This window comes from Hirundo rustica, chromosome 3 (genome assembly GCF_015227805.2).
Source record: "Hirundo rustica isolate bHirRus1 chromosome 3, bHirRus1.pri.v3, whole genome shotgun sequence".
Taxonomy (NCBI): Eukaryota; Metazoa; Chordata; class Aves; order Passeriformes; family Hirundinidae; genus Hirundo; species Hirundo rustica.
This window is the reverse complement of record NC_053452.1, coordinates 106,418,482-106,437,532: the sequence shown is the minus strand read 5'-3', so window position 1 is coordinate 106,437,532 and position 19,051 is coordinate 106,418,482. Positions and strand designations below refer to the sequence as shown.

Here is a 19,051-nt window from a genome sequence, read left to right as displayed (position 1 = left end):
ACCTCTGAGTTCTGGGATTTAATTTTGTTCTTCCTCATTTGCCACCAAAATGATGAAATACTCAGGGAATGCTTTGCACTGGAAGTGGCGATGAGAATTTCAAACATCCAATTAAATATAAAACAGCTACATTAAAAAAAAAAAAAAAAAAAAAAAAAAAAAAAAAGGCAAAAGGGCAAAAGGTGCAGGGTTTTATTTTATCTGCCATTACTTTATCACCACTCATTATGGGGGCTCAGAATTACTATTTATGAGATATTTTACTCTAAATACTAAGGGGAAAAAAAATTGGCTAAAACTCATGACAAGTCCTCTGTTTTTGTCAGTGTGAAATACTTGATAATTTGTAATGCATTTAGCCATTAATCATTTTAAAGGACTTTTAAATGGGCATGGAAGTCCTTTGAGTCTTTTCCATGTACAGACATTGGATCAGGGACCTTTGCTACAAATTACTTTTGTCTGGACTTCTAATACAAAATCAACTTGAGAACAAGGGAAATACATCACTGTTAAATTTTATTATAAGACAGAGCCCTTATAACACATCATGGGAAACATTCTTGAGCTGCTCTATTAATAACAGCAGTGCCTGATTTCCTTGGTTTAGGCTTACCTTTTTCACATTTTCTTGTGACATTTTCCAGATATAAATTGTTATGATGAAGAGTCATTCAAAGCAAGGGAAAAATCTCTAATTATGTTTCTCTTTTCTAAAAGAGAGTGGGGCAGGAGGGGGATTATTTTACACAGATCAGTGAAGGACACCCTAATAAAGATTGGTCTGGAACATTTCTTTTTATGACAATTGACTTATCAGCAAGAGCCATTGTAGCAAATCTGGAAATTACATAATTGCCAGAAACTGTAGATATTTGACTTGGCAAGAACTTTAGGTGTCTCTGATTTATTATCATAAGAATTTGGCTCTGCAAAGATGAAGAAATGTTTAATGAAAGAACAGTAGAATTCAAATGAAACAGGCATAGATCTTGTTTTCAGAGGTTATATTTAACTACATTGTCACTTCTACTGTAACACAAATAAACTAAACTGAAAACGTCCAGGGTGACAAACTGGCAGGGAGATCAATCTGCAAGAAAATACTAATTTCAACAGCTACACACTCATCTTTTCTTCTCCATTTTGTACTACCCTTTGGGCAAGTTCTTTGTGGGTCATTCATTATACTAGATGCTATCCTTTTTAGCACAGGCAAAATAATAAAACTGTAAAGCTGAAAGAAACTTGTTAATAAGAAATTTAATTTTTTAAATCTGTCTTTCACAAGGCACTAAAGCCCTTTCAAGCAGCAAAGTTTAAAGGCATTAAGTATTATTAGATTTAAGAGAAATGTAGGTGACTAAGATCCGAGTGGTGAAGTGGCAATACTGTAAGTACTTATTTTAGGTTTGAAGAGCTTGCATACCACAGCAATTCCGAAAACACCCATAATTATTCCCTGTATCAGAAGACCAGGTCACCCCACAGTAGATTAAGGTGAAAGTTGTTGCTTAAACCCTCTGCATCAAAGAGATTTACTTTGGCAAGTCCTCCAGGAGACATTTTCCCTTTGATAAAGTTCAGCCTCTTTTTCTGGAGAAATGCTGTTTCCTGAAAATGGTTTATCATCTGCTCTCTAATATCTCCTTATGTTTCTCAAGTTATCTTACTACCTCATGGAGGAGTTGCTAAGAACATCCCACAGCTTATGTGTCTTGGCATTCAGCTGGGGCAGCAGCTGGAATCAATGCCACCACTGTTGCTCCTGGCAGCAACTGCTGACTGCTGCAAAGGAAAGAAATCCTGCTGTGGTGTGAGATCGACATTCCTATCTCCGAGAAGACACACGTGCTGGCACCATCCTCATCCATTAGACCAGAAACTTTGAGTCTTCTATCAGGCTGGAGCTTCTCCGCTGGCAGTTGGACAGACCACATCCCTGCCAGGGCTCTGATCATCTTTGTCATGGAGGAGTAAAAAGTCCTGTTAGAAAAAATGCTTCACTTGAAGTGGAAAACTGAGATTATGTATTTCAGTGTCAGGAGACTGGGAAAAAAATATAGCAAAAAAGTCACACAGAGCCACCTTATTATCTCCTCATTTTTTCCAAGAGTCAATACTAAATAGATGTTAGTGGACATGTTGGGAAAGGGGAGATATACCAAAGAGTCTTATTTTTCCTAAATGATGAAGATACTACTAGCAATAAATTAATATTGCTCCATATTTCTCCTGTTCCATGTCAACCCTGATATTGTTAACTACGGAGGCTGCATAGGCAAAAGTGTCTCCAGACACCTGAACACAGAAATCTTCTTTCCCCAAGCTTGAGTAGACTTCTCTAATTAAGTTTTTAGCAAACAGGAGCAAACAAGTATCCCTGTGGTTATTAGCAACAAAATACGGAAGCATCACAAAATGGAGCACTTCTAAACTGTTCAGCCTGGGCTTTATCACTCAGTCCATGTAATCAGGAGTAGCATGTCTTGCACTACATTTCACATGCTACAGCTGAATGAGGTAGCTTATTTACTGGAGAGAATTCCATTTGATGCTGGCCTGAAGCCTTACACCAAGAGTCAAACTTGTAGTTGTGAACCTTAACTAGCTTGTGTGGAGAGGGATTGTGCTTGTTTGGCTTATTTGGAATTTTTTGAAGTACATTTAGGACAAACTGGGAAAAGTCTGTTAGGTATAAGAAGAACTATCTATTCCATTTTGGGTTTTTTTTTCCTCTTGGTTTTATTTAATAGCTTAATCTATGAAGAATGTTGATTCTCAGTGTAATTATACAAATGAAAACAGAAAGTATTTTGAAATGTTTACAGGAACTCTCTACCCATGCAAGATGACATGAGGCCAACTCACAAAAAATTGCCTCAGAGTGTCTTTCAGGAAAACATAGGCCAATTATAGATTATTATCTTTTTGTGTAAGGAGGGAGTATGAAAAACTTTATGGGTGTTTTCACATATTTTGCATTTTTGCCCATCTTTATTCTGACATATTATAAAACTGGTATTTAAATCCTCTGAAAAATTCAATTTATGCTATGTTTTTACTATAACTTATTTGATTTCTTTTTCATTTCATCAGAATTATATACAGTGTGTGGTCTGCTGTTTAGATGCTTTTTCATGGCAATAAAGACCCCACAAGAATTAGATTACCAGTTATCTTACAGCTTTTTATTCAGCTGCAAAGACTTCTCCCATTTTTGAGTGAATACACTGTTAGTAGAACACATACAGTTTATATGCTATAGCTTAGGCTGAGCAACATTTGATGATGGTGATTATGATGATGATGATGATGATTGTTATTGTTATTGTTACAATTATTATTTCAACCTGCACTGAAAAAAAGTTATTTTAGCAAAATTTGTCTTTCTCTTCTTAGAATGTAGCTACAGAAAAATATATCATTTGAGTTGCATTAATACTTTAAAGCAACTTTTTTGTACTTCTGGAAGTTAAATTTACCAAATTTTGAGGCTTTGGAAAATCTGTTTACACACAATCAGGAAAGATATACTTGACTTAGCAAGAATTAACCTGCACTGAGAATAATCCTTTCTCACCTAGATACCCAAAAACCTCCTGCCAAGATGCTGCAATTCACAGAAGAAAATCCAAACCAAAATCAAAACCTACCAACAAACCAAGCAAAAAAACCCACCCAAACAAAAACAAAACCAACAGAAAACCACCCACAAAAACCCCAACAAAAGCAAAAGATAAACAAAATCTATCCTAAAGTATCAAGAGCTTTTTGGCAAAAGTTTCTGAACTATTCAGATGCTGTTATAGCGAGGTAAACTAGATCTGCAGGATTTAATTTTTTTCCTGCTCCCAGGGGTACTTTTTTGACATTCATGACTGACAAGGATTAATAATTTGATGAAATTCAGATGAACTGGAGATCTAAGGGACTTTACAAAGGGTTTTTAACTTAAACAATTCTTACAGGACCAGAAAAAGAAAATTACATAGTGCAACTTTCCCCTTTCAAAAGCAAACAAAACAAACCCCGTTACTTCAATGCCACTTTCCATTTCTGGGATGGTCTATTAAGTGTTAAAAGATTTAACTTTTGTGTGGGCTGTATGCAACCCCTGTCACAGAAGGTCTGCTGTGGCTCATTTGAGATTTCTCCTGATGAAAATATCTCACTAGTGGCAGGAAGGACAGGATTTTGAATAGAACTTATTTTAAAAGATGTGGAAGAAGGTCATATATAAGAACAAACAATATAAAACCAATTAAAGGAGACAGTGAGAAATACCAGGTACATATAGCTGTGATATTATTTGAGATACAAGTATCAACTGGAACTGTGTCTCTTCAGTAGGAATGAATGGATCCAGACTGGAGAACAAATGGTACCAGTAGTGATAAGCACTGCTTACTTCTGGATTTGCTAAACAACATATTTCATCACACACCTCCTGCCTGGATAAGAAGTCATGTATTTTTATTTGATTAACACAAATGGGAAGGATATTAGAGAAGCAATACCTACTGAGAGAGATATAAGTAGGTTTTTTATCAAACAACTAGCAATCAAATCAGCTGAAAATAAGTTGAAGATACTAGGTTGTATTCAAAACTTTGAGTCAAAACTAGAAAGAAAGAAAATTTGCATTAATTTACTAGCAGTGGGTATTGCAATGATGTGGTTAGAGGGTGAATTCAGGACCAGCTCAGCCTTCTGACTCAACAGTTGCCTCCCAGCATCACACAAATCCTGATTTACAATAATCCTCTGAGTCTCTGCAAGCAGACATCGCAAAATAAAAGGACATGGCTGCAGGTCACAAAAACATTTAATGCACTTTAATTAAAACCAAAAGCTGGCAGTGGCTAGAACTGTCATTAGAGAAGCAACAAATTTAAACAGGCCACTACAACCTGTCAGGTTCTCTCCAGATACTACACTCAATCCGATCCCCCAGCGATTCACTGAGTTGAAATACACAAACAGCCCTTCCTATCAACTTGTATAACCTCCCTCATGCCACAGACCACCGAATTTCGCACAGTAATATACATACAACCCCAGCAAAATGACAGAATATGTATTTCAGATGAACAGAAGCTACTTGTTGAGTTGTGCTTACACAGCAACAGGCTGACAATATTGGTTGCTACAGCCCATGAGTAAACCTGAACTGATACTGCCAGGAAGAGGCACAGCAGCACTGGGCCACTCTAGGCTGTACAGGCACTTGCTAGTTGCCCTGTGCTCTTTATTGTTGCCATATTGACACAACAATACCCAACATAACTACTCTGAAGATCCTTGGGTGAAGATCCTTGGGGAATCTTTGTCGTTCTCACAAGCTCTCCATCTTTTGGTGAATTTGTAGTTTCTGGCTTTGGAGCCCTCCACAGGGCTTGCCAGGCAAAGTCCTGCAGTACCTTTGGAGAGACATCACATTAATCTTGTTGAAAAGTCTAAGATTCAGAGGCCTGGATTCATTCCCCCACACTGTGCCAGCATTACACACACATACATTTGCCAAAGGCATTGACCTCAGCAGTACACAAGGCTCTCTGTGTGAAAGAAAAGAGGGTGCAAGTTAAGCCTTCAGTATAATGATCTGTCTTCTACACTTTTTTTTTTTCCCCTTTACAGAGAAAAAAACATACTTAATACATCCAACCTGGAAATTTCTCTACAGGAAGGAAAATAGGATGAAAGCTGGACAGTTAATGTGTTTTCTTCAGAGTCAGGAGCTGAAGTTGATAACCTATTTATATGATCCATGACCTACTGAAATCTCATTGAGTGTCTTTTTGTTCTGTGATTTTACAGCACCACTTAAAATGAGGTATAGCACCATTTAAAATGTGATGTAGATACTTACTACTAAATTGTAGAAGCCTCCAACTGGAAACATTACTTTTTTTGTTACTGGTGTTGCTTTTGTCATTGCTGTTATCCTTCCACACTCTCAAGAAAAATGCTGAAAACAGAGAAATTTAAATACTGCTTTAATAATAAATAATACAAGTTGAAAGTCACTTTCAAGAGAACTAAAAACAGGCTGCTGAAGTGTTTTCTACTCTGATGCAAGCACAGCAAGAAGTGATGAACGTGTCTGAGGAACACTCAAATCACTAAAACAAAAGTAGAAGCCTGAGAAGATTTGCAGGGTGGGTCTCAGCTGCAGCTGAGTCCCATAACTTCAGCTCATGACCCTCTGCACCAGGAAATTCCCACTAGCCATCACACCAACAAGGTCAGCCCAGTTTCTTGGCTCTGTGGCAGCCAAGGGCAGGAGAGGGACTGAAACATTGCACTGCAAATGCACGACACAGCAGCACAGCTGTGGGAAAGCATATGGAGAAGGGCAACTGTGGGAGCCTCACACTTAATGCTTGAGCTTGGAGAGGTCTGGAAAAATAATCTTCCTAATAAGAGGATTTGAGAAGGGAGGAGGGGTGTCACATGGGGAGCATCTTCCTGTGTGTTCCTACAGCAGCAAACACAACAGCTCCCCAGTGCTTTCTGAGGCCCTTGGAAACTAGCACAACACAAACAATAACACATTATCATTGCTTTTAGTCCTTACCTGTTTTCTCCCAAAAGCTTAACTTGCCAAAAGGAGGGAGGGGACCTGAACCAGAAATGGAATACGCATTCCCTGCAAAAGAGAATCACATCATAACTCAAGTAACAGAGATGTTGTATGCAGGTTGCTGACAGGTTTGAAGCCATAGCTTAGAGAAAGCCTAAATTTCCCCTTCTATTTACACTTCTCCTTCCTCTTTCCCTATCAAGAGTGCTACACTAATCACTTGCAATCCTCTTTTTGGACCTTGGTGGTAACTGTGTAGTCAAAAGCACTCTCACTGCAATTAAACTTTGTCTCCTTTGTTAGTAGGTAAAATCACATTGCCTAGGAGGTTGTAGAAAGTGTACTCTTTTTTTTTTTTTTTTTTTTTTTTCCCTTCATATTCATAAAGAGACAAACAAAAAGCTTTGTTCTCAAGGACAGCAGCAGGATGGCTGGCTCTGTAAACAAAATTCCAGTTGCCCAGTCTGCTCTGTAGGTGAGTTACACCATGGGGTAAGGATCAAACGAGACTTGGTATGTATGCAAAGAGGAAAGGCAGAAGTTCTCGTTTTGGAATACAGCGCTACTGTTTTTTCCTATGCATGAATAGCATCAGCGCTGTACTGCAGTCACTGGATTATTTTGCTCTGACAGCTCTGCTCTGCCATTGCTCTTGCTGGCCAAAGCCCATGGGGTCACTCTGCTGTCCCATCAGGGGTGCCCAGCAGCCCCATCAGTGTCACTCTGGCACACACTTTGTTTGATACCTTCCTCCATTCAGGAAATGGGTAGGAAACCACAGTTTGTTTGAATGGGTTTCTCTGTACAGCCCAGAGCAGGGGGAGTAGAAACATATTTAACAGACTTGCTTGTTCTCCCCATTATCTAAAACTATAACTAGCACAGTGTAATGGAAATTAAGCGATATCTTTATGGTATTTTTGCACAATCACACAAACAAAATCTAAGAATCTTTTTCAATATGAAGTTCTCATTCAAGATTTTAGCCTAATTTAGTAGTTAACGTGAACCCTTGTGGATGATAGCACAACTAAACCATTGGTATTTAACACAGAATAGAACACGTAATTACCAGAGTGAACCTTAGAATAGTTTAACGTCTTTTGTTATGGTAAAATGAATCAATAGGGTTTCAACATTTAGGGCTCAGTCTTGCACAGACATGTCTGTGTGGAACTATTTGCATGACTAGACCCTCCATTAATTTCCTTCCATCATTAAAGAGATAATTAGTGCATAATGAAAAATGCTCAAACAACTGTCTCTGTTATAGAGAACTGAATCTAAAATTTTTCATTATATTGTACTTTTTATTCAGTAAGATCTTGGAACCCCAAAGGGTTTGTATGTACAATTTATTTACCTTTCATCTAATGTGTGGTTTTTTTGTAATGCAAACATTCTTCTGCTTAAGCTTGGAACAGGGACAAACTTTACTCTAGGTCTTTTTTTTTTTTTTTTTCCCCTTTGTGTTCTTTAAGTGCCTACAGAGTGATTCCAGTGCAACAAAGTCAAATCCTGAACAGCTGAATCTATTATTATTGATATGGTTATTGTCATTTGTCTTTGTTTTTATTTATACAAAAGTAATGACTTTATTACAGATTTGTTTCTAACTCAGGAAAAAACCCTACTATGCTTATTTTTTATAGCATATGTGCCTTTTGTAGATCCTTTTCTGATCACAGATTTTCAACAAGACTCCATTTTTGTCCTATTCGTGATAGTCCTCATTCTTGAAAAGATGGCCAGGATTGTTTGCTCAGTGCCTGTTTCTCAGTTCTCCCTGTGGCACACTATAGATGGGGCATATTCAGCTTTGGAGATAAGACTTTTTTTTTTTTTTCCCCCCTACTTTTTTAGTTAGCATCTAGGTAAAAATAATATTTTATCTGAATTTCAGAATTCTTTTTCATTTGTTTTTACATGTTGCCATTACGTGACGAGCCTTTCTTGGGGTAAAGATAGGTAAAAAATCGTTGTTCAGAATAGTTGGAAGAGAGTTCAGTTCAAAAAGTTTGGTTACAATTGTATTTTCCTAGGAAAAATTATATTAAGTCCTTTAAAGAGAAGAAATCTCCCAAAAGCTAAAGATAAAACTTAAATGCTGATTTCCTTCTGAGAAGATTAAAAAAGAGGAAACTTCAGTAGTAAGGCAAGTAAAACTCGTATTGCAATGATTAAACTGGATTTCTTAGGGAAGAGAGATCATGGCCCAGCAAATCTTACTGAGAATTCCTCTGCACTTGTGCTGGATTTAGCTTTCCTTGTCACCTGCTTCATGAATTTTGGAATGAGTCACGCTCAGAATGATGGAGGTGGAATAGATCATCTAAGAACAAAAGATCTGTGTCATTAGGGAATTTATGTAACAGCTGCAAATGAACATATTATTAATATGTAGCAAAGCAATGCCAGGAGAAGACACAAGGCAGTTGCCATAGATTGCAATGTGATGGCACAGGTTTTTGCACTCTTGTTTTCCTGCACAATGCAGAGGGTGGGAAGTGGGAGAAGGAGAGAAAATGAAAAATACTGCTGAAGAAGGACCAAAAGAAAGTTTCATGAGATTGAAAAGGGAAGTGAATACTGTGATGCAATACTAAAGGTTTCTTCAGCATAAATAAATGTGCCTTCTAGGCATGATGCAACTTCATTATGCACATCTTTGGCACAATAGAACTTCTTTTTTATTTCTGCCTGTATTAGACTAAATTTGATAACAGCAAGCAGGCAAACAAAGGAATAGAGACTGCCTGAGATTCACATAGAGGTTTTGTAGAAATCATGTAGAAATGTAGAAACACATGTAGCGAATCAGTGCTTAATTGGTTTATAGAATCAGGTCCTCAATACTAGGATTGTATTAGAGGTGTTTATACTATCTACAAACAGGAGGATTTTATAAATTATTTATCTGACCGGTCAGATGTAATGTGGCAGTGTTGTCACACATTTTGCCATGCCAGGTTGACCTAGATCAAAACTATTCTCCTGTTCCTTCCTTCTGGGAACACCACACTTATGCTACGGGTCTTGGGCTCCCAGTGTGAAAAATCACAATGCATATATGAAGTGAAAGTCAGTGCAATTGAACTTTGAAGCGACCCTGGCATGACTCTGGGACAGCTAGGCTCTGGAGCTTATATGTTTGTGATATAACTAGGTACAATACATACTGAGATCTGTACATTTAAAGAGAGATAGCTCCTTCCATTAAAAAAAAAACCTCATCATTTTGCTCTCATTATTTTAAATATTTGGAAATATTTCATGTCTTTCCAAATAGAAGTAGGTATCAAAAGAAGAAAAATAAAAAAACCTACAACTTTTTTATTATTTTCAGTAATGCACTTTGAGCGCCTTCTTGAATATAAAAACCATTCTGAGTGGTTGTTCTTAATACAGGAAAAATATCAGAAGCTCAGGCAGGGGGACTCTCTTTTTATTTGAATACTTATAACAGACTTCAGAAAATGTGCGTGACTAACTATAAAAATGTACACACAAAGATAGAAACGCTTTTTTTTTTTTTTTTTTTTTAAGTAAATGCCCTACAAATTAATGCATGATAACAGAAAATTCCTTTCCTTCCCTTTCCTTTCTAGCTTAGCTCAGAAACCACAAAGTCATTCAGTTTTGGATCCATTCCTATTTCTCAGACTTCCCAGGAGGTTTAGTGAAAGCAAGACATAGCTCTTTCCTGGAACCCCGTGGGCATTACTACATGTTTTAGATGTAGATAAGGCTGCTACACTCTGCGTTTGGGAAGTCAAGATTTCATTTATAAGGTGCTGAAGCTGGAAGGCTTTCATGTCAGGCTCTCAGCTCACAATCTCCAGCAAAAGAGGAAATGGAGGGTATGTCAGCAGCAGGCAGCCAAGCACAGAACAGAGACATGGCAGCTCAGTGCATATGTTCACACGGCTGAGTGCTGTATAGAGATACCATGTGCATCTGGCAAGCAAAGTATTTCTGTTAGCAGAGCACTGCTTTCAGCAGCAGCACATCAACAGCACTGCTTGGGCCCAGTATCAGATTATCTTATTTTAAGTTTTCAGAGGCCTTGCATAGGTTAAAAGGAGTCTTCACTGTGTGATGAGTCTTTTCTTGGGTGGAGAGGAAAGGGGGTAACAAAAATAAAAGCCAAGAATGTTAATGAGGAGTTCTGATTTTGCTCCTGACTAGATGGAGGGCGGTCGGGAACACAGAACGACAAGAAGATAACCTGGGCACAGCTCTGCAAATTTACTGTCCCATGTTCACACAAAGACGACAGTTCAGTTTTGCAACCACTAAAGAACTTCTTCCCTATTCCTCCTGTTCTTTTCCCCTCTTCTCCATGGGCAATGTACCCAAAGATTTAACTAGGAACAGTCTCTTCTTGGAGATCATCACCTTAAGACTAGTGCTGAAGTCTCTGAGCAGGACAGCGGTGGTGACTGGGACAAGGAGCTGCTGTTTTATGACTTGAACCCTTTTCCCAGGTCAGCCTGGCTGCTCAGCCTGATCTCACTGCATGGAGGGGAGCAGGTGTTTTCAGTGGCATATGACATGCTACAGGTCTGAGCTCAGACATGGAATCACACAGAGTGAAATATTCAGGATAAAATTCAAGGAGAAAAAGTCCATCTATCAGTAGCAGAGCTACTAAAATCAGGTTTGTTCAGATTTAAGTTATGCCTTTTGCAGTTTCCCATGACAACAGCCATTACAATGACCCTAACTTGTCTTTTCTCATTTGTTTTCACAATGCACTGCTCTCAGTATGTCTTCTTTTACCTCCTGTTTCCAGCTCCCCTCCCCAGTATGGTCAACTCCCATTTCCCATTTCCTCTAACCTCTTGATTTCTGTCACCTCCCCACTTCCAGATCCCTCCCTGGTTAGCTGGGCATTAGACAATGTGGCAGATTTGGAGGTGGCAGATCAGCCAGCCAGTATTTGTTGCAGAGGAACAAGCAGATTAAGTGCTTTCCCCAGCAGGGCAACAAACTTCATTGTTACTGTTGATTCTCATTAAACAATTTAACAATTTTAATCTCTTTGAGATCTTTATCCTTCTGTCAAATTTGTTTGCAGTTGAACACCACTGGGGAAAGACAGACAGATGGTATAATCACATAAGCCTCCTTTCACTGGGAAGGCACACACACACACACAAAAAAAAAAAAAAAAAAAAAAAAAAGGACAAAATTAACAAAACCACCCTGTTCCTGTTTGGAGATTGGATGGAATCAGAAAGATATGACAACTGGATACAGATCATGTAGTGATCGGGGTTGGAATCAGTATTTAGAGTATTCATTCAAAAAGTTAAAGATCCTTTGGATAGTGATCACACGTGCTATGACATAGGTATCACTATGGGTCTGCTGCGCCAGATCCTCTACTGGCTTAGGAGAAAATCCGATTCCTTCTTCACTTTCTACTCTCTCCTGCGGCTTATCAGTGGGGAAACCTTTGCTGTGGTTCAGATGGTGATCTGCAGAGGCAGACAGGGCCATTTCAGACAGCTGTATGAGTACTAGATGCTGCCCATAGCTCTGTGTGGCACTGTGGATTTTAGGACCATACCAGCCTCATGCCAGAACAAGTTTTTGTGGGTGCGTACACACTCAACACCACTGCCCAAATTGCTGTTTCTTGAAAGCATTTTCCATGTGGCACAGAAGACCCGTGGTTACAGACATCGAGCTCATTTTGATTGCTAAAACATATTATATAAGATCTCCTGGGAACTTGTTGCAGTTAACATTAAATCAATTAACACATCGCAGTTAAATAATACATCTCTAATGTTGTACGTCCCCTGAGTGCTGGCGGCTGCCGCCTGACATCAAGTAGCTGCGGGGCACCGCTCCCCCGAGCACTGTGGAGGGCAGCGGCCCGCGCCAGCGTGTGCTGGAAGGGGTCGCCACAGGTGCCGTGAGGGGAAGGGCCGCAGCTCCGGCTCCCGCGCACCGCACGAAGCCCACGATGAGGGGAGACACTGCGGGCGGGCTGCGGCTCGGGCTGTGAGGGGCGGGGGGGTCGCGGCCTCGCTGGCTCTCGGGGCCGCTCCGGTCCGCTCCGGGGGAGGGCCGGAGCGCTCCGGGCCGCGTCCGCAGGCGCGCACAGCACCAGGGAGAGGCAGCGCCGGTGCCTTCCCCCGCCTGGCCGGGGCGGGGCAGGGGTGCGGCCGCTGCTGCCACTTCCCGGTCGCCCGCTGCGGCCCCGGCCGCGCCAGGAGCCATGAGCGGCTCCGGCTCGGAGGAGCCGCCGCCCAGCCAGGCGGCAGAGGAGCAGCAGCAGGAGGCCGAGCAGGACTGGGCGGCGGCCAAGGCTTTCTACGACAATGTGGTTACCCAGAGACCCCGACCGGTGAGTGCGGGCGTGCCGGGGGTCCGGAGCTCGGGGCTCCGGGGGGAGGCTGGGGGCCGCGGGCCGGCGCTACCCTGCGCTCGTTCCACAGCCCAAGCCCCAGAACGCTATCACGATTGCCGTGTCCTCGCGAGCACTCTTCAACCTGGTGGAGGAGCAGAAGATCTACGAAGACCATGGGCTGGAGAAGTACGTGGAGTACCAGCAGAACAACGAGAACGTCATCCTCAAGCCCGGACCGGCGTTCTACTTCGTCAAGGTAGCCGGGAGGCGGCCCGGAGCGGGTGGCTCGGCGGGGCGGGAGAAGGGTGTGGGCTGCGGCGGGGCGAGGAGGATGCTGCGAGGCCAAATTTAGGGAAGAGGAGGAGCCCGAAGTCTCCTTCAGCGGAGATAATCCTGCCTCGGGCAGATGTTTTTGGGAGTTGTTCTCCCAAAGCCGAGCTCGTCGCGGCGGGGCAGCCTGGAAGCATCTCCCGCATCCCTCTGCGCGCTCTGGCCCCGCGGCCACCGCTTCTCTCCCCTCTCCCATTCCGTGTCCTCCTCTCCTGTCCTCCCCTCCCGCCGGCACTAATGCCGAGCGCCTGCGGCAGAGCACGTACTGCTCGCGTCACCGGGACCGGAGTGGTACCCTCAGCATCCCGGTTTGTATCCCGGCTCACAGCGCCACAGCCCAGGTGTGGGTGAGGAACAACCTGCTTTTTCCGCTGAACATGGGGAGTACGAAGCACCTTTCCTATTAAGACCATTTCAGTCAAGATAGGCCCCAATTTTTTTTAAGTTTGTCACAACTTCCTCCTCCCCAAAACCACCCCAAACAAAACAAATAAATCCTCCCCCAAAACAAACAAACAAACAAAAACCCAAACACAAACAGTATTGATTTTAATTTCTTTTGGTCAGCTTTAATTTTTCCTTGCTTTCGTTGGCACCCTAGAAATTGTTCTTGAGGACCAGCAAAAGAAACAGACTCACTACTTCTGAGTCAGGGTTTAAGAAGAACTGAAATGGAATAATATGGAATATTTTGCTCTCATTGCACAAGAAATGAGAAATGGCCAAGGAAAGCAGCCTGCAGCATGGGAATAAAATAAAATTACAGAAAAGTGAAAAAAAACCCGAAAGTATATATGTTTTTGAAGAGCATAGGTTTTACTAGGACTGTCTTGAAAAGCACTGTCTACACAGTTAATTTCACATCCATTGAGAATTGTTTGATGAGCTTTACCACAACGATTTTAGAAAATTATTGAAATCATAATTAGAATTCATACTTGCTGACATCAGAGTTGTGGCAGAACATTTCAGGTTTTAAAAGTAGATTTTCATTACTTCAGTTTTGGTCTGAGGAATTTAAAACATTTTTTTCATTAATCACTTCATGAACATACACAGTGGAAAAATTACTTATGTCAATACCCATGCTGCTGTAAATATATCTATTTGACTCTATAACTGCTCATACTTTGGAAATCAGAGCTGTTAGTTATGCCCAGCTAAATGCACCTTGACCTCTGTTTCCTTCTGATATACTATTTTTGTTTGAATTCTTTATATTTCTTAGTCACAGGAATCATTAGGCTAGAGAACTATGGATTTGTTGAGTAATCCTTTCTACTTGGAGACAAGGAAAGCAAAAAAGAAAAAGTATATTTTTCTTTGGATTCCCTTATTGAGATTTTTAAGATAATAACTTAAAAGTATTATATCTTGTGCTTGTAGCACTTAAGCTTTGTAATCACAGGCCAGGGTGTCCTTAGACTGCAAAGTATAAAGACACAGGGGAAAAAAATTGAATCCCCTCCTCCACTCACCCTTATTCTCTAATAATTTTAGAAATTGCCAGTGTGGTAGAGTATTAACAATAGAAGTGAGTTATGACCCCAGACTAAGATTTTTTTCTAGGCCTTATACCAGGCTCTAATTTAGAATTTTCCTAAGTGCAGTCCCACAATAACAGAGCTTTTTAAAGTGAAATTTCCAGAATTTAACTATGAAATCTGTGCTTTAGTTCTGAACAACTGGCATGACTTTTTAAAGCACCCTAATAAAAATCACTCTATCCTGCATTCATTTGATGATTCATTATTGATTTTGTTGCTCTAATCCCAAAGAATTCCATTCAAGGGTCAAGATGAAGTTCTAAATAGGAGAACAGATGGATACTGAGAGAGAGGAGAAGATGAAAGGTCAAGGATATGAGCATGCCAGACTGTGGGTATAACATATTGGCCAATTATCTTTGAAGAGATCTCAAATCAAAATCTGTCTCATTCTTTGCTGCAATTTAGAAACTCAAGGTAATCATGTTGACAGGATATGATTTGGAACTGATTACTTAAGGATGGTCTTTGACACCTGATGACCTGAACTATGTAAGTAAATCAGCATAAGTAAATTCCATATCTCAAAAAAAAGAAAAAAAAATTATTTGCTTCCTTTCAAATTAACCCAGTCAAATGGTTGCTGAGGGCAGCAAAGCAGAAAGGAGTAGAAGAAGTTCAGCAGGTTAAACTATCAGTTATTCACACTCTCCTTCACAACAATCCTATCCCTAAAACTACAGTGACTAAGAAAAGAGGCACACTCCACTTGTCTGTTGACTTCTGCATTTTTCACCTGCAGGCACTGGAGCATGTCAATGCCCGGCTTCTTGAGCTGTACCCTGATGATGAAGAACGGTTTGATATTGTCCTGATGACTAACAACCACGCCCAAGTGGGAGTGAGGCTCATAAACAGCATCAATCACTATGGTAAATAAAATAATTACTGATGTGTAGAATTGCCAGCTGTTACATAATAATATGAATTAATTTTATTCTTTTTGTTCTGACTATGGAAAAAAGCAGCTTCTTTGATATTTATTTTTGGGTGTCAGCATAAGTGAAATACTATTAGATAGAATTTGGTCCAGTGCTCTAGATTTGTCAGGTGTGAACCATGACTTCTGAGAAGTCCTTAAACATTTTAATATTTGGTATCTGTGGTCCCTACACATACATTTTCAAAGCATTAACTCTAATGTCTTACAGGGAACTTTTTCTCCTAAATTATCAATAAGGATGGGCTGACCAAACAGTGTAATTGTTTGAAGTTGTGTAACCTCTTGAAATTACAATGAACGTATCTTCTTTTTTTTTTTTTTTTTTTTTAAGTTTACTGTCAGCTAGGCTAGTGTACCTTTTCAGTGGTTCTTTTCACAGGTTTGTAGAGTCAAGGCAGAGCCACACCTTGTGCTGTTCTTACTTTAGGCTTAACAATTGAACGTTTCTGTATGACGGGAGGAGAGAGCCCCGTTGGTTACCTGACTGCGTACCTCACAAACCTGTACCTCTCAGCAGATTCTGAAAAAGTGCAGGAAGCTATAAAAGCAGGTTTGAATTGACTTTCTTTTGCTGTCTGTTGATATATCTTTTGCTTTCTGTTGCTGTATGTTGACTTTCTTTTGTTATTTGTTGAGCATGTTCAAAAATTATGTATTGTGTGTCTTTCACAAAAAGTAATGCTGCTTCATCAAATGCAGAAAGTCACCACTTTGTATTCTCCCCTTTGTACACGTTTGTGTTTTGCCCTTCAAAAAGAAGCAGGACTCTCACTTCTATTCAACTTCTGTTTGAATGGCATGGTCTTTTTGATATTACTTAAAAAAGCAACTTCTGTGTCCCAGAAGGAGTTAAAAAGTAACAAATACTTCGATTGAGTGGTCTCCTTGGGACTTCCTGCTTTTCTCTCATTTGCAGCACAGCTTGGGTACCATTTTTATATAGTCTTATATGAAAGTGGAAGGAAGCATGTCCAAGCAGTTTTGGCAGTGGGACAGCTTTCATGCATGTGTGTTATAGAACAGCCGTCTCTAATTAGCTTTTGTGATCGGTTGTGCTCACCATATATAAGGGTCACCACAAGTAAGTTGTTGGAACCAAACTGCTGATGGTTTCATGACTGACTTGCAGGATATGCTAACTGAGGGTCTCTTGATCTATTTTCAGGCATTGCATCAGCTACAATGTTCACTGCCAACAAAGATGTTGTTTATTCGGACACACAGCTGAGGGTGGCTTTTGATGGGGATGCTGTTATCTTTTCTGATGAATCAGAACAGATTTTCAAAGAGCAAGGATTAGATAGATTTTTTGAACATGAACAGCTGAATGAAAATAAGCCTCTTGCACAGGTTTGTATTTCCTGAATTTCTTGTTTAATGGGTTTCCAAAAGATCTGATGACTTTCATTGCTGCTGTATTTCTCCAGCTTCCCCAGTGTGGATGTGTTCTTTGTGAAAGCTGATGGCCCTATTTATTTATTTTTTTAAGGATAATCTTTAAAATGCATATTTCACATAAAAGAGGTGACCACTGCCATCCTTGTAACAGGCCACCATTGCAGTCCTCTCTCATTTCTCTGAGAGAACTGCACACGTAAGACAGTGACTTACAGTTGTCATTTAATGGTATCATTAGAAAAAGAAATGTTAGTACTGATTTCCTTGATTATTTTTTATCAAACTGTAGGAAATGTTAATTTCAAACACTGAGATATTCTGGTCATTAAAACAGGATAATATCTGCTTATTCCTAAGTAGAACTATTCCATTTGTCTAAAAATACAAATATTTTAGCATTAGCTTAAACTGAAAGACCAATTCTGCTATTGTTAAAAATAGTATAAATTCAAAATAAAAGCTTTATTTATGAAAGTACTGGACAGTGCAATATATTGCAATTTGAACAAAACTGTCATTTGTTTCTATTAATTGGAGTGTAGTATAGTCATTAGTCTGGAAAAAGTTCATTGATGGCTTCTACTGTTTTTAGAATACCACTGATGGTCTTCTACTATTTTTTTGTGCAGGAAAAAGAATTAACATGGATCACTGTAAAAAGAGTTCAAGTGTTTTCAATGAAAATTTTATTAAAGACTATAGTTAAGTTAATATTGTGAGAGATCTTGTGAGCCTTAATGAGAATTATTTTCCCACTGATCCCACCATATAGAATTATGGTTTTAACTTTTTTCTAATGTATGAATTCCTAGTGAGGGTACAGACCCATTTGGAGATGTTACATGGAGAATTTGTGGAGCAGCACAGCATTAGGAAAAGGAATTCTGTGTCTAACTGGCGGTTTGGAAGAAAGCAGAAGAATGGTTTGGGGAACTGTGGACATATACTAAATATGCTTCTGGTATTTCATGCTCAGGGTCCTTTGAAGGGTTTTCTGGAGGACCTGGGAAAACTCCAGAAGAAGTTCTATGCAAGAAATGAACGATTAAATTGTCCTATAAGGACCTACCTAGTCACAGCCAGAAGTGCAGCGAGCTCTGGGGCCAGAGTGCTGAAGACTCTCCGTAGCTGGGGTCTGGAGATTGATGAGGCACTTTTCCTAGCAGGTGCACCTAAAGGACCAGTCCTGGTGAAAATCCGCCCTCACATTTTCTTTGATGACCAGATGTACCACATAGAAGGAGCACAGAAATTAGGCACCACAGCTGCACATGTCCCCTATGGCATTGCTCAGAAGTACAACAAATCTACGTGACTGGAGGGTGCCATTAAGGATAAGGTTCTTAACTCAGCCAGCCTCTAATCTACCAGTAGTTACACCTGAAAACCTCTACATTTGTGTATTGTGAGCACTGTGTTTAAAGATTTAACTTCTGGTTAGGACAGCCTTTAAAGGAAGTATTTTTAATATCGGTAAATTTTTAATAGAGATGTTTTAATATAATTCTTAAGCAGTTTAGATTTTTTTACCTGTCTGTATCTAACACTGGTTTTGAAATTAAGAGAAGATTTGTACTCTTTTTATAGCTTGAGACACATTCTGAGAGACAGAACAGTTATATTTTATCTAAAAAAACTGTTGACGGGTTATTTATAAGGAAATTAATGCTGCAATGCTGGTTCTTGACAGTTATTTCTGAAGTTCCCAAAAGCACAGTTTACATGTAACTGTTTACCTGTTGGTAGTTTGCTGGTTAAATATGTGTTCAGTAGGTCTGTCACCATGCAGTTTTGGCTTCTTGTAAAATATTAGTGAATTTGGTCATGTTTACACGTATTTTTCTATATTGTTTTCTTATCTTAATAAAGCTGGCTTTACAGAA

The 19,051-nt window shown here is 39.9% G+C and overlaps 1 protein-coding gene and 1 long non-coding RNA gene across 3 annotated transcripts; one reads left to right on the top strand and one right to left on the bottom strand.

Moving 5' to 3' along the window:
- Nucleotides 1-1,334: 1,334 nt before the first annotated feature.
- LOC120750244 (uncharacterized) lies at nt 1,335-13,232 on the bottom strand. 2 transcript variants are annotated; one of them, XR_005699940.2, is made up of 4 exons: nt 13,093-13,232; nt 6,581-6,652; nt 5,873-5,971; nt 1,335-1,986 (listed from the first exon to the last, which is right to left on the bottom strand). It is a non-coding gene; the product is annotated as an uncharacterized LOC120750244 (long non-coding RNA). The 2 variants fall into 2 exon arrangements; XR_005699941.2 differs by lacking the exon at nt 1,335-1,986 and adding an exon at nt 3,294-5,423.
- NT5C1B (5'-nucleotidase, cytosolic IB) lies at nt 12,805-19,051 on the top strand. Its single transcript, XM_040058674.2, has 6 exons — nt 12,805-12,947; nt 13,039-13,206; nt 15,570-15,699; nt 16,198-16,320; nt 16,936-17,120; nt 18,145-19,051. Exons 1-6 carry the CDS (start codon nt 12,819-12,821, stop codon nt 18,481-18,483), a joined length of 1,074 nt encoding a protein of 357 aa, XP_039914608.1. The 5' UTR covers nt 12,805-12,818; the 3' UTR covers nt 18,484-19,051.